General features: G+C 38.9%; 1 protein-coding gene across 4 annotated transcripts in view; it reads left to right on the forward strand.

Annotated features, from left to right (window-relative positions):
* Positions 1-15,240, forward strand: part of cep170ba (centrosomal protein 170Ba) — a 59,102-nt gene extending 43,862 nt beyond the window's left edge. For 3 of the 4 annotated variants that reach the window (XM_056251578.1, XM_056251581.1, XM_056251579.1), the window contains 7 exons: positions 1,055-1,289; positions 6,241-6,367; positions 7,502-7,606; positions 9,905-9,993; positions 11,960-12,053; positions 12,540-12,591; positions 14,679-15,240. In XM_056251578.1, the coding sequence (XP_056107553.1) occupies positions 1,055-1,289; positions 6,241-6,367; positions 7,502-7,606; positions 9,905-9,993; positions 11,960-12,053; positions 12,540-12,591; positions 14,679-14,860 (884 nt within the window). In that variant the 3' untranslated portion in view covers positions 14,861-15,240. The remainder of the gene's footprint in view (positions 1-1,054; positions 1,290-6,240; positions 6,368-7,501; positions 7,607-9,904; positions 9,994-11,959; positions 12,054-12,539; positions 12,592-14,678) is intronic. The other variant, XM_056251580.1, reaches the window with a different exon arrangement.
* Positions 15,241-15,437: the final 197 nt, after the last annotated feature.

A 15,437-nucleotide genomic window follows, 5' to 3' on the forward strand; every position in this document is an offset into this window, starting at 1 on the left:
CTAAACATTGGCCAATGCAAGGTAAACGTTATTAACCCTCTGGTGCTCTAAAGTTTTACACATTTTTCTTTTTCTTCATCGGAATGGTACGAAACTTGGTAAAGTTTTCGGTACTTGCTATGTGAACACACAAAATAATCATGGACATGATTCAATAAGGTTAAATGGGACTGAAAAAAATAGTCACACTTGTACTCCTCGTGGTTAAAAATGAGCACATTGGAAATTAACGAATTTCATCTAGTGGGAACTTGTGGTACTGCGGCCAAACAAAATCTTACTGAAAACTCAAATTTTGATTTTTGATTTTTTTTCTCAGTTTTAGAGTGATACATGTTTAAAAAAAAAAAAAAATGTATGTAAAAATTTTAAATGGTATTTTTGCACATTTCCCATAGCAATACACGTACAATTCTGTAACACTTTTTTTTTTTTAAGTTCACTTTTTACAACTTTTTTTCACTTCAGCAATAATCTGCCAAGTGTCGTTTTTGAAAAGAGATCAAACTTAAGTCAGTGCTAAAGGATTCAAGATTTAAGACTATTTTCAGGTCTATGCTCAAAAAGTGAATAAATTAATTATAAATACAGCGTTAATATAATTTAGTACCATAAAATCCTTGGCGAAAAAAACAAAAGTACAAGACTTTTCTGATGTGAAATTCTTTCACTTTTCTCTGAATGACTCTTCCAACGATCATTGACTTGATTTGTGCGCGTTTGTTTGTATCGCACAATTGGGCTAATGAACGTCTTTAACTAACAAGTCTCTAAATTCAAAAAATAATAATATTGGAGACAACTAGATCACCATACTAAAAACTTAACCGGTATATTGTGAAAATCAAGGTAATTTTTTTTTTCCTGATGGGATTAACAATCTAGAGTCCATTTGGGCAATTGGACCCCATTGACAAATGGGAAGTGGTTGTTGGTTTTTCGGGTGTCTTATTCTGTCTTTTTCTACGTCTGCTTTTTTATTTTGGTTTCTATCCCATCCTCTGATGACTTGGTGTGTACCAAACGCTCCCCCTTCCCAATTCCCTGGGCCAAGGCTCCAGGAGGCGTCAGAAGGGTTCAGACTACGCCTCCACCTCAGAGGATGAGTACGAGTCTAACCTTAGCACCCCTAAACACAAACGCTCCCATCATTCAGGGGCCCAGCAGAACCCCAGTCTCCATCCAGCAGGTCCGGTGCGAGCCATGCCCCGGTCCAGAGACTCCGAGGGGGAAGGACACGAGAGCGACGCCTTCCAGAACTGGACGTCTCATAGCGCCGAGATTGCCAGGTGAGGACGGATCGAACATATAGGGCCCTATGATTTCTGTGGAAAATGCAGATGGAATCGCATAATCAAGTCATAAAAATTAAATTTGACAAATTTTGGATTGTCGCCTTTTTTCGCCCGTGTCGCCATTGGCTTTTGGCCTGCTAAGTTGGGGATGTTTAATTTAATATTCAACAATATTATTAATCTGCCTCCATTGACACCATTATATGAGAACTGAGCTGGACGATGACATCACGGTTCTCCAGAGCGGCTATACATATATAAATGAACTAAATTAATAACTTTTTTACAACAAAAATGAACCATAACTGAACTCACTTAAGCTGGACTGTGACTAGGGCTGCAACTAACGATTATTTTGATAATCGATTAATCGGACGATTATTTTTTCTATTACTCTGATCAAAATTTCAATTAGATTTTTTGTTTATTATAACTAAATAAAACCCTAAATCAGGGTTGTGGCGAGCAGGACGAGGCCGCTCTCTCACGTCGGCCTCGTCCTGCTCGCCACAAGGGTATTTATGTGTAAAAGTGTACTTTAAAAAGTGCAAAAGCCACACATTGAGTTTTACTAATATCAATATTTGCATTGTTTTTAATGATAATTGCTGATGGCAAGTTGACAACCAATGATTAATGTAAAAAAAAAATGATATCCAACATATTATGTTTTAACACAATTTTTGTTAAAACAAATTTACACAGACATGTTGTTCAGATGTGAAGATATAAACTAAAAGCATCTCAAATATATAATTAATTTAAATTAATTGAATTATAAGGATAAATTGATTTAAATAAATATAGAAAGACTGAAAACAAGCGTGTGAACGTAGAGCCGCAGTAGATCGCGTTTGAAAAACAATTCAAACTTAATAGTAGACAAACTCTATAGACCTTATGTAGCCCCGCCCCTTTTCAGCGATGAGCTCGTTGTCTTTTGACTTCCGGTCTGTATTTTCACAGCGATCTTGCATAGGTATGAATGAACTGGTCGTAAAAAATGTCCCGGTCGACATTTGTTAAGACATCTGCTTTACAATGCTTATGATAAACATTACAATGCTCATGATAACTTTTGTTAACTCTACAATAAGTAAATCCACTTCACCAGCTAATTACTCCTGGATGGAGTATACAGCGATGCCATAGAAATATACAGAGCGACCGCAAAAACGGAAGTTCAAAGACAATATTCTAAAGATGATGGCGCCCACGTTTCTCTGGTGCATAAGGTCTATAAAAAGAAAACGGAATGGAGGTACGCAGAGAAAGCTAACAGGCTTGATTAAAAGGACAGGAAAAATTATGCATTAGTGCACAAGCATTCGCTGAAAACCACTGAGTACAGTGACTAAAAAACACTCTTTTACTGCTGCTGTTATTAACTGCCTTTATATTTAGTGCTTCACTTTGTAAACACCGTTTTAATTTAATATTTCTGCGGTAGCGCTATTTTAATCCATCAGTTATGTTGTGAGCGAACAGTTTGCGCAACCTGATCCTCGAAACAAAATACAGACATCCCAACTCTGGCTTGTAAACGCCTTCGAACTTCCATTGGTCCATGATAATTGTGTAATAAGTGGGTGTGGCTCTGAGGCTCCGCCTTCTTTGTGGTGTAAATCTTCGGTTCAGTCCCTCATTTAAATTTTTCATATTTTAATGATAAGAAGACATTTATTAGGCTTTGTTTTTGTTCACATTTTCATTTTTATTCACGAATTTACAGGACAAGCATATATATGCTAGATTATGCATTTATTTATTTATGAACAGAAAGTTGAAGAGAGACTGTGGGTCACTTTTCAGGTTTCATCATGAATGTTTGTCCAATAAATCGCAAATATATTTGTGCTTTGTTACTTTTAACACGGATATGAAACAAAGTCTCAAAATTAAATTTTATCATTTACCATTTTATCACAAAATTAAAACAACGAATGCCGTTTTGGCGCTCTTTAATGTGGCAAATGAGTTTAAAGCAATACGTGAAATAAAGTATCTTACATTGAAGGTAAAGCCGGTGGTTTAAAAAATAAACCAGAACTGCACGCATATCTTAATGTAATAAATGTTTGTTTTGATTAGTTATTCATGCCAGGGTTAGGAGCATCCTTAAAATAGGTACAGGTCATTTAGGTTTGTATTTGTATTGTATTTGTATGTATTTGTATATGTTTAGCTTTATTCTATGATTAGTAGTTTTATTTTATTTTAGAAAAGCCTTTCTAAGGACCCGAGACGCAAATTAGCTTTTACTATATAGCTATACTCTCGATGTGCAATGCATATTTTCCAGGTTTCGACTGGTATCATGTTTTTTTTTTTTTTTTTTTTTTTACTGTCCGTATAAAAAAAACCCCGGATAAATAAATAAAAATAAAATAATAATAATCCAGTCATAAAAATGAAATTTGGCAAATTTTGGATGAATAAATCGAAAGTAGGGTTGTACACTTAAAGCCCTGATAAGCGAAATCATTTTACATTTACATTTATGCATTTGGCAGATGCTTTTATCCACATTGCATTTCAAGGCACACATTTACATTGTTATCAGTTCATGCTTTCCCTGGGAATTGAACCATGACCTTAGCGTTGCAAGCACCAACACTACTGTTTGAGCTACAAATCAGCGACGAACTGGTGTGAGGTCATTTTGAACAAAATCTGGCCAAAACCAAGTTCGTTTCCGGTATTCAAAACTTTTTGGAAAAGTTCACTCCGTCTTGTAAACGCCTTCGAACTACCATTGGTCCGTATACTGGGATAACCTGTCATCTCTTGAGACTCCCCTGCTAGTTCACTGTTAATGATATGCTAAACCCCGCCCACACGTTGATCTGATTGGTTACAAGGTCGTTTGTGACGTCAGAAACACCAGCGATTTCAAACCGTGTTTTTGAGACTGTCTTTGGTTCACTGCAGTTTTAAGGAGGAAATAATCAGCAATGCTGTCGACTTATGAACTTACACATGGTTTGTCTTAAAGCATATTAAAAACACCACATAGACACATAAACAACATTAAAAACTTGATTTTCAACACAGGGGGACTTAAAAGGTTTCACTTGATTGATTAATAACATTTAATTAAACCATTAAAACGAAATCCAGAAAAAATGTAAACAAAAACATGGAATTTGGAAAAAAATAGGGCCCTAAAAAGTCATTTTTGTTAAACTTTTTACAAATTGTATACGTTTCATGATTTAAATTAGTTAGACATGCTTTTTGATTACTAAAATTTAAATGAACTATTAGAAGGGAAAACACCTGGATATTCAAGTGAAACTCGAAAAATTAGAATATGGTGCAAAAATTCATTTATTTCAGTAATTCAACTTAAAAGGTGAAACTAATATATTATATAGACTCATTACATGCAAAGTGAGATATTTCAAGCCTTTGTTATAATTTTGATGATTATGGCTTACAGATATGAAAACCTTTTCACAATATTCTAATTTTGAATTTGGAGTTTTCATAAGCCATTATCATCACAATTATAACAAATAAAGGCTTGAAATATCTCACTTTGCATGTAATGAGTCTATATAATATATTAGTTTCACCTTTTAAGTCGAATTACTGAAATAAATGAACTTTTGCACCATATTCTAATTTTGAGTTTCACCTGTATACAATCCACAACAAAGTTTTAATAATAGTTGGAGAATGTTTTAACCACATTTTGATTGACTTAATCTCACGTTCAGTTTTCAGAGCTGTGTGTGTGTGTGTGTGTGTGTGTGTGTGTGTGTGTGTGTGTGTGTGTGTGTGTGTGTGTGTGTGTGTGTGTGTGTGTGTGTGTGTGTGTGTGTGTGTGTGTGTGTGTGTGTGTGTGTGTGTGTGTGTGTGTGTGTGTGTGTGTGTGTGTGTGTGTGTGTGTGTGTGTGTGTGTGTGTGTGTGTGTGTGTGTGTGTGTGTGTGTGTGTGTGTGTGTGTGTGTGTGTGTGTGTGTGTGTGTGGGGGGGGGGGGGGTTTTCGGACTCAGACATGCATTGACTGTACCCAGTGTAGATGTCGTTGATTACAATGGGAATCATCATAGGTGTAGACCTAGGTCAATTCTTCATGCATTCCAGCTTTATTTGTCAATAAATAAGTTAATTAATTGCACACTTGGTACATCTTTGAAAAATGACTTACTGTGCGTTCACACCGCGACGAAGCCGTGGAAAGATTCGTGGACGCTCTGACGTAGATCGAATGCTTAGTCTTTTTTAAAACTTTATTTAAAGGGGCCGCAAAGAAAACAAGCATGTCTAGCGTTATTGATGCAGACTGACCATAGGGTATAAGCTAACCTCATGGAATCTTTTAAATGTGAAAGTAAGAAATTGATCCATGGAAAGAACTTAACAATTATAATGACATGTTTGCTAACGAAATAAACCAATTACAAGCCATTTGTGTTGTGTGGCTTTTGTGTTCATGGTGAAGTGCTAATCTAACTTGCATTCCCGCTGAAAAACAAGCGTTCTAGCGCGAAAATCTTGCCTATAAATAGTGTTGCGCACCTTCTTATCAAATTTAAATGATCATCCTCTCCTCTATTTTGCTTGGGAACTAATGTGGTCGGAACTAAAGTTTACACTGCGTTCCCTGGACTCATCTCGAACGGAGCACTTCTACATTCCCATTGGTTGCCGCCGAACCGCGTCATCGCTCATTACCATAAAGTTGACTTGACTTCAACTTCTCCGCGCCGCGCCGCCGGCTCACATTGTAAATGAATGACTTCCGGCCACTTTGACGCTCTCGCCGGCGGCGGTGTGAACGCACGGTTATAGTGTGAATTCAAATTATGCATTAATTCCCCCAAAAAACAAAATAATTATTACTTGTACTACTGCATTGCCCCTAACTTTTTTAAATGTTTGTTTTGATGTCAAATTGCTTCTCTAAAAATGTCATTTTTCTGCATGTTCTTTGCTAGATTGAGTCAGGACCTGGCCAAAGATCTGGCTATTCTGGCCCAAGAGATTCATGATGTTGCTGGAGATCCAGAAGCTCAGAGTGTTTCTACAGACAAGATGGGACCCGCCATATCTGCCCACGAGGAGGTGCTGTTCCTGCATTTCTTTGATCAAAAATACAGGGGGAAAATAATGAAATATTATTATGATTTTTACAATAGCTGTTTTCTATGTGAATACAGTAAAGTGTAATTTATTCCTGTGATCAAAGCTGAATTTTCAGCATCATTCCTCCAGTCTTCAGTGTCACATGATCCTTCAGAAATCACTCTAATATGAGGATTTGATGCTCAAGAAACATTTATGATTATTATCAATGTTGAAAACAGCTTCATATTTCTGTGAAAACCATTATAAATGTTATTTTTCAGGATTCTTTGATTAAATTGGAAGTTCAAGAGACCAGCATTAATTTGAAATAGAATCTTTTGTAACATTATAAATGTCTCTTTTGATCAATTTACTTCATCCTTACTGAATAAAAAAACTTCTTTCAAAGACCCCAAAATACTGTATAGTTACAAACTTAATGTATACATCTAAAACAACTGATGTTTTCTGCTATTTTCAAACAGGCTTGAGTATCTATAGTGTTTTATGTGCGGAAAGGGTTCTTTCACTTAAGAAGTCCTGTTATTCTTTCTCATGTTTTATCCACATAACCACGTTTTTTTCATGCTCTACACTTTTTTTTATTGTTAACTAAAAATAAAAACAGAAAAGAAAAAAATGTTTAGTACTTGAAAAAAATATATATTACAGTTCGTTCAATGAAGTTCAGTTAGTATGTATGCATGTATGTATGTGTAGTATGTGTGTATGTGTAGTATGTATGCATGTATGTATGTATGTGTAGTGTGTATGTATGCGTGTGTGTATGTGTGTATGTGTAGTATGTTTGTTCTTAGTAACATTTATTCAGGGAAAGACAAAAAGAGACTCGCCTTGTTTGATGTTTTCAGTGGTGGAGAATCATCAGCCGCATTGATTTTCGCCTCCATTTCACTCAAAACATCCATCTTATTATGAAACAAAACCCTGAAAAAATATGACAATATGTGAAAATGAAAAAAATCAGGCATTTAACTAGCTAGAGATTCAGATTCAGTGTTTTATTTAGTGCCATGTCAGCATCCAAGGCTGTTTCCATGGCAAACATTAAATTACAAAAATACAAATATCTCATATAAATACAATACTTTTCATGTTGTTGTTTTTCAGTTGCGGCACCAGATTCCCGAAGCCAGTGTGAGTTTCCAGAAAGAGTCTCCAGTGGCAGCGCCGGTGTGTGAGGAGTCTGAGGGCCCGAGTGCGAGGCAAGACGAGGTACCAGTGCTTTCCTTCAGCCGACGCTTCGGGGTCGCTCACCAGGGCGGCACGATTAATTGCAACGAAACCACAACGCGATTTGCGATTATTTTATACACAGCTGGTCAGTGCAGTGCGGCTGATCGGTAGTAAACGCTGCTTCATCTGAACGCCAGAGGGCGCTCTCACACAGACACACACACCACATATCTCTCTGAACACCAGAGGGCGCTCTCACGCAGACACACACACCACATATCTCTCTGAACACCAGAGGGCGCTCTCACGCAGACACACACACCACATATCTCTCTGAACACCAGAGGGCGCTCTCACACAGACACACACACACCACATATCTCTCTGAACACCAGAGGGCGCTCTCACGCAGACACACACACCACATATCTCTCTGAACACCAGAGGGCGCTCTCACACAGACACACACACACCACATATCTCTCTGAACACCAGAGGGCGCTCTCACACAGACACACACACCACATATCTCTCTGAACACCAGAGGGCGCTCTCACGCAGACACACACACCACATATCTCTCTGAACACCAGAGGGCGCTCTCACGCAGACACACACACCACATATCTCTCTGAACACCAGAGGGCGCTCTCACGCAGACACACACACCACATATCTCTCTGAACACCAGAGGGCGCTCTCACGCAGACACACACACCACATATCTCTCTGAACACCAGAGGGCGCTCTCACGCAGACACACACACACCACATATCTCTGAACACCAGAGGGCGCTCTCACACAGACACACACACCACATATCTCTCTGAACACCAGAGGGCGCTCTCACACAGACACACACACACCACATATCTCTCTGAACACCAGAGGGCGCTCTCACGCAGACACACACACCACATATCTCTCTGAACACCAGAGGGCGCTCTCACGCAGACACACACACCACATATCTCTCTGAACACCAGAGGGCGCTCTCACGCAGACACACACACCACATATCTCTCTGAACACCAGAGGGCGCTCTCACGCAGACACACACACCACATATCTCTCTGAACACCAGAGGGCGCTCTCACGCAGACACACACACCACATATCTCTCTGAACACCAGAGGGCGCTCTCACGCAGACACACACACACCACATATCTCTCTGAACACCAGAGGGCGCTCTCACACAGACACACACACACCACATATCTCTCTGAACACCAGAGGGCGCTCTCACGCAGACACACACACCACATATCTCTCTGAACACCAGAGGGCGCTCTCACACAGACACACACACCACATATCTCTCTGAACACCAGAGGGCGCTCTCACGCAGACACACACACCACATATCTCTCTGAACACCAGAGGGCGCTCTCACGCAGACACACACACCACATATCTCTCTGAACACCAGAGGGCGCTCTCACGCAGACACACACCACATATCTCTCTGAACACCAGAGGGCGCTCTCACGCAGACACACACACCACATATCTCTCTGAACACCAGAGGGCGCTCTCACGCAGACACACACCACATATCTCTCTGAACACCAGAGGGCGCTCTCACGCAGACACACACACCACATATCTCTCTGAACACCAGAGGGCGCTCTCACGCAGACACACACCACATATCTCTCTGAACACCAGAGGGTGCTCTCACGCAGACAAACACACCACATATCTCTCTGAACACCAGAGGGCGCTCTCACGCAGACACACACCACATATCTCTCTGAACACCAGAGGGCGCTCTCACGCAGACACACACACCACATATCTCTCTGAACACCAGAGGGCGCTAAGTACAATAACACATTCCAGGAAATCCCTATCGGGCATCATCGCTGTAGTTGAATAAACAGAAGATTTAAACACTTTGATTGTTGATTAAACACGACTAATAAACACACGACTGCCTTATTCTGTGTCAGAAGCGCATCGTCTCACAGAAGGATGATCAACTGTCCTTATGAAGTGAGTTTGGAGTAAAGAATGTTATAAATGCTGTCTTTTGTTGGACAGGAGGTTCATAAATCCTTCTCATGTTTGAAAAGATGTTTGACGTGTGTTGCTTTTTCAAATGCACAATAAATGTGACTCAAACTCACAGTGCTTTCAGAGTGAGCAGTGTTTACAGAGCCGTGCTTCACTGACAAGCTGCACATAACAAACAATCACAGCCTGTGCAATTTCAAAATCGCGATAAGCCAAATCGGTTTAAAGTGCGATTACATGGAAATTGCGAATAATCGTGCAGCCCTTTCGTTCACTGACTCCTGTAAATAAAGCTGTAAACCTCGTTCTTCTCCTCAGGTTGCGCTCAACAACGTGATGCTGAATCCAGTGTCCCAGCTGTCCCTGGCCATCCGCGAGAACACTGAGCAACTGACCGAGAAGATCAAGTGAGAGTTTCACAAGATGCTTTTCATGTTGTTGCTTTAATATGTTTATTAGGGGTGTAACGATATACATATTCGTATTGAACCGTTCAGTACGAGGCTTTCGGTTCGGTTTTCGGTACGCATTTTTAAACCGAACGGTTCGTTGAACCATTTTTCCTGCCGACCAAAATTTTGTTATTTCAAATGTAGGCGCGTCGCGCGCTCATAATGTAAGAGATGCTGGCGTGACCACAACATTGCCCAACATCAAATGGCAAATGTAATGTAAGCGGAACGAAACCACTCGTTATTGTGTGGTTGACGGACCGTTTATCAGTTTGGACCAATGCAGCGCGAGCCGATCTTAAAGGGATACTCCACTTTTTTTGGAAATAGGCTCATTTTACAACTCCCCCAGAGTTAAACTGTTGAGTTTTATATATATATATACTCTATATATGAGTGCAGCAGGCGTAATGATATGACGCAGCGCCTGAAAATTGGCCACCTTCCGCCAACACAACGGAACTATTTTCAGGCGCTGCATCATATCATTACGCCTGCTGCTCTCATGGTACGGCAGTGAAGTTTCTTGATTATTACGCAGGAATGAGAGTATAGTTCCTAGCCATATCAGCCTAGAAAATCGCAACTTTACATTTTCCATCGGTCTTAGTGCACGATGTAACTACAGAAGAGTCAAGTTTTAAATAGAAGAAATATCAAAACTCTTTGGTCATTTTTTTTTTAGAAATGCTAATGGTCTTGTCCACTTCAATGATGTATGCTAAGCTATGCTAAAAGTGGTACCGCCAGAACCGGAGATCGGCTGAATGGATTCAAAAACGGTAAAACTCAACAGTTTAACTCTGGGGGAGTTGTAAAATGAGCCTATTTCCAAAAAAAGTGGAGTATCCCTTTAATCATCAGCACTGTTACTACACAGCCGAATCCAGTAAAGAAAGCATTTGAGTTCGCCACTGAAGTAATAACATCGCTGCGAGATCTAGTGAGAAACATTCGCATTTCTCCGTTATTAACGGATCAAACAGCGCTGACGTGGAAACCAGGAAGAGACATTGTGCCATGAATGAACTATCCAGTGTCCACAGATCAGCAATTCACCATGGATTTACTGTATAACACTACTAACTGTAACCATGGGAGTTTGGCAGGAATAGCTGGCTATAATGCTTTCAAGTAACATCACGTCGGTTTTATTTTGACATTATGAATACGATTGCTGCCCTCAAATGTTAATCTGAACTAAAATAAACCTTTGTTTATAACTACTACAATATTACATTTAATTTTGACCAAGGAGCTGTTTTGTTTTATAAGCTCCTAAGAAAAGTCAAGTATAGCTCCATCATTGCTCAAAGTTAAAAAATATCATACTTTATGATGTTAGTTTTAATAAAAATATAATTTAATAAAATTAAATCAAGGAAATTTCTCTGGCATTTGTTTCTTTTTGCTGTATCGAAAACGTACCGAACCGTGACACAAGTGTATCGTATCGAACCAAACGTGAATTTTGTGAACCGTTACACCCCTAATGTTTATGTAATCTCTTTTTACCCTGTTTTTATATTCTTGTAGCAAGCGAAGACCCAACTATATGCATGTTTTGTAAGATTCCCCTAACCTTTAAACATATTTTATTAGATTGTCCTGGACTTAATACAAGTAGAAGGCTTTTTTTATGAAGTTTCCTCACTTTAGGACTTTAGTAAGATTATGCCTGAAAAGGTTTTGGATTTTTTATCATATGTTAATTTAAAAAATCTTGTATAATATGACTTGCTGTTTGTGTTTGTTTGGTTTTTATTGTATTTATATGATATTTGTATTTTTGTAATTTAATGTTTGCCATGGAAACAGCCTTGGATGCTGACATGGCACTAAATAAAACACTCTGAATCTGAATCTCTAGCAAATTAAATGCCTTATTTTTTCATTTTCACATATTGTCATATTTTTTCAGGGTTTTGTTTCATAATAAGATGGATGTTTTGAGTGAAATGGAGGCGAAAATCAATGCGGCTGATGATTCTCCACCACTGAAAACATCAAACAAGGCGAGTCTCTTTTTGTCTTTCCCTGATTAAATGTTACTAAGAACAATCTGAACTTCATTGAACGAACTGTAATACTTAAAAAAAAAAAAAAAATTAAGTACTAAACATTTTTTTTCTTTTTTCTGTTTTTCTTTTTAGCTAACAATAATAACCCTAGCTGGTTTATATCTAAAGTGTTTTGGTAACACTTCACAATAAGGTTACATTTGTTAACATTTGTTAGTACATTAACTAACAATGAGGAATATATTTTTACAGCATGTATTAATCTTTGTTAGTGTTTAAAAAAAAGTTCATGTTAGCTCAGTGCATTGACTAATGTCAACAGATACGACTTTTGATCTTAAAAACGTATCAGTAAATGTTGAGATTAACATTTTTTGTTCATAGCTATTGTTACCAAGTTTTTAATACTGAATAGTTGTTTGTGACAAATGTGTCATTGCTCTTGTCATCATTTTGTCTTCTTTTTATCTCGTCTTGTAGGAAATTGCATCAATTCTGAAAGAGCTGAGGAGAGTTCAGAAACAGCTGGAAGGTCAGCGATGCTCTTTCTTCTGTCCTTGCCAAAGTCTAGTCACGCTCATTTATACTGCGCTTTAACAATATAGAGTTTCACAGCAGCTTTACAGTGATAATAGATTACAGTAACAGAGAGTGTTTAGGCTTTACAGCAGCTCTAGAATAAAGTTATTGTCCAGATAAAGTTAGTTTTGATTGATTCACTTCTGTTGTAAAGATCATTAGTTATTAACTTAGGGGGGCGCTAACACGACACCGTTTAACTGGAAACATGAACTTTTAGTGTTCATTTGCATGATAATGGTGTTTGGTGCTCGAGAACGCAAACTTTAAAACCGGTTCCAAGGTGCAAGCGTTGAAGAAAACGTTATAATCTCCGCGTAAACTTCAAAAACGTGAATCTGTGAAAACGCTGACGGCGTGCACATGCGTGTTACGTGTTTAGTCTATAGATATGCTTGTGTGAATTAGGGCTGTCACTTTACGTTCGAAAATCGATTGCACAATCGATCGGACCAACCAACACAAGTTTCGAAAACGAAAATAGGGAATCGATTTTAACGACATTTTTTCTTTTCTTTTTACCAAAAATGTGTGTTAGGTGGACAGATCAATACAGCACACAGAACATGTAGGATGCTGGAAAATAACAATGTCGTTTCTGTTAACCAAATGCTTTTTAATATTCGCTTTTACTTCAATGCAAGTGAACAAGCGCGCCATTATGTGTTGCGTAGTGACGTGTGTGTTCAAGTAAGCCAGAAATGAGCAGATTCTGCAATACGCTGTATTTAATATATCATGAGGATCACGAGTTGCGTATTTGCGCTAAATCCGCACAGATTTGGCGTACACGAACTTCCCCAGCAAAGTGAGTAAACACAGAAACACGCCAGATTGGCTCGTGATTCGACAGCGTTTCCCGCCAAAGTTCATTTGCACCCGCATCTGGCGAGTCGAGGGTGTTAATCTCAATCCCTGAATGTTGCGCTCCTGTTTGTCATTGTGCTGAAACTTCACGCCAATAAATCATCAGGAATATTGCTGACTTGTGCGTCTCAAGCGCCCTCTTTACGCTCGTCCTAATGCCTGTTAGGTGTCCGTGGATTTGCCTGTATTTGGTGTTGAAAATGGAAACGTCTTTAGACATGGAAAATCAATTTCACAATCGATTCAATGAACACTTATGTCTCAAATCGTGACCAAAAAAGTGACAGCCCTATTGTTAATATATATGTGCGCAGGCGTGTAGTCTTTCTTTACAAATTGACCTCGCCAAATTACTTGTCTGGCCTTAAAGGGGTCATATAATGCCATTTTTGTACAAGCTAATATGATTCTTTAGGGTCTAAATTAAAAGTTTGTAATATACTTTAATTAAAAATTCTCATTAGTATTGTAAGAAAATACTTATTTTACCTGGTCAAAAACAGCTCTGTTTTCAGCACGCCGTTTCAGTGCATATGACTTTAAATGATAATGAGCTTTGCTGACTCCGCCTCTCTGTTCTGTGCGTACACCGTTTGTAACACAATAACACAATAACCACAACGCGTTGTTCAGTATAAACGTGGGATTATGAATTATATTCAGAACGTCATACATAGAAAACATGCCGTAATGTACCCTAAGTGTAAACCTTAGACGCATTCATTGTGAAGTGTGCAGCTAGCGATTTGCAAAGATTAATATAAATATTAATATAAAGTTTAATAAAACGTTACACTCACTTCAGTTCTTCTAGAGGTTCAGCAGGAACACGAATATCTGCTACCGATCCTTTTTTCATGAGCAGCTTCTTAGCAAATCCAGCTTTATACTGACCCTCGTTTATAAAGCAGTCTGGTGAGAAATGATTCGCGCAAACATGAGAGCATTGACGTTGCTCGTGGGGAATATTCCCTTCGAAAACAAACTCAGCCACTGCGTCTTCAGCGGTTCGGGTTTAGGAACATTAAAATGACTTGTCTGGCCTTAAAAATTCATAATACAGAATTTTTTGTTGCTTCCACGTATCCATGCATACTGGAATCATTTTGTTTCATGAAATTACTCCTGAAATGAGCTTCAGATGGAGAGATAACTCGCTCGTGTCTCCTTCAGTCATCAACACCATCATTGATCCGCGAGGAAACCCGGATCTCGGCAGGACGTTTTCGTCGGCAGGGGTTCGCAGTTCCAGAGCCTCGTCCCGGGACTCGAGGTCGTCACACCGAGGAGGAGGACCGACGCCGAACCCCCGACGCGCGTTCAGAAGCTCAGACCGGGAAGGGTCACTGGTATGACCATCTGTGTGTGTGTGTGTGTGTATCATCACTCGTCACTTTGCTAATGGTTTCAGCACAAGGCTAAATCTATGTTGGCTGTTCAGAATCAAGCACGTCTAGTCCGATCGCTGCTTTGGCACAAGCTCCTCATGAAAATCACAGGCATTCGAGAGAATATGATACGTTTAATATATATTTGCACATTTATATTTGCTCCAAACCGACTTCAACAGCTTGTGGCGTTCATAATGCAATGATTGAGAAACCGCACAGATTTTGCCATTACATGTAATAACTGTAAATACACTGTTTATGATTTTTTTTTTGTGTGCTCTTTGTCACTTTTTCTTTTTGATGGTTGTTATGGATATATTAGTACAAGTAATTTACATGATTATTTAAATCTCTGTCGGACAGGGTATTTGTATGTTAAAGATCATTAAAGAATTCATATGTAACCGTTTTGCTCTTTTGTCATTATTTCCACGGAGGTTTTGTTTTTCTGATATCATAATGAGCTCATGATGTTGATCTACATTAATCTCAGATCAGTATAAACTGGTTAATGACCCTGACTAGTTATTTTAACTGGAGT

The sequence above is a fragment of the Rhinichthys klamathensis genome, unplaced genomic scaffold (genome assembly GCF_029890125.1).
Source record: "Rhinichthys klamathensis goyatoka isolate OS25496 unplaced genomic scaffold, OSU_Roscu_1.1 h1tg000085l_1, whole genome shotgun sequence".
NCBI classification, from domain to species: Eukaryota; Metazoa; Chordata; class Actinopteri; order Cypriniformes; family Leuciscidae; genus Rhinichthys; species Rhinichthys klamathensis.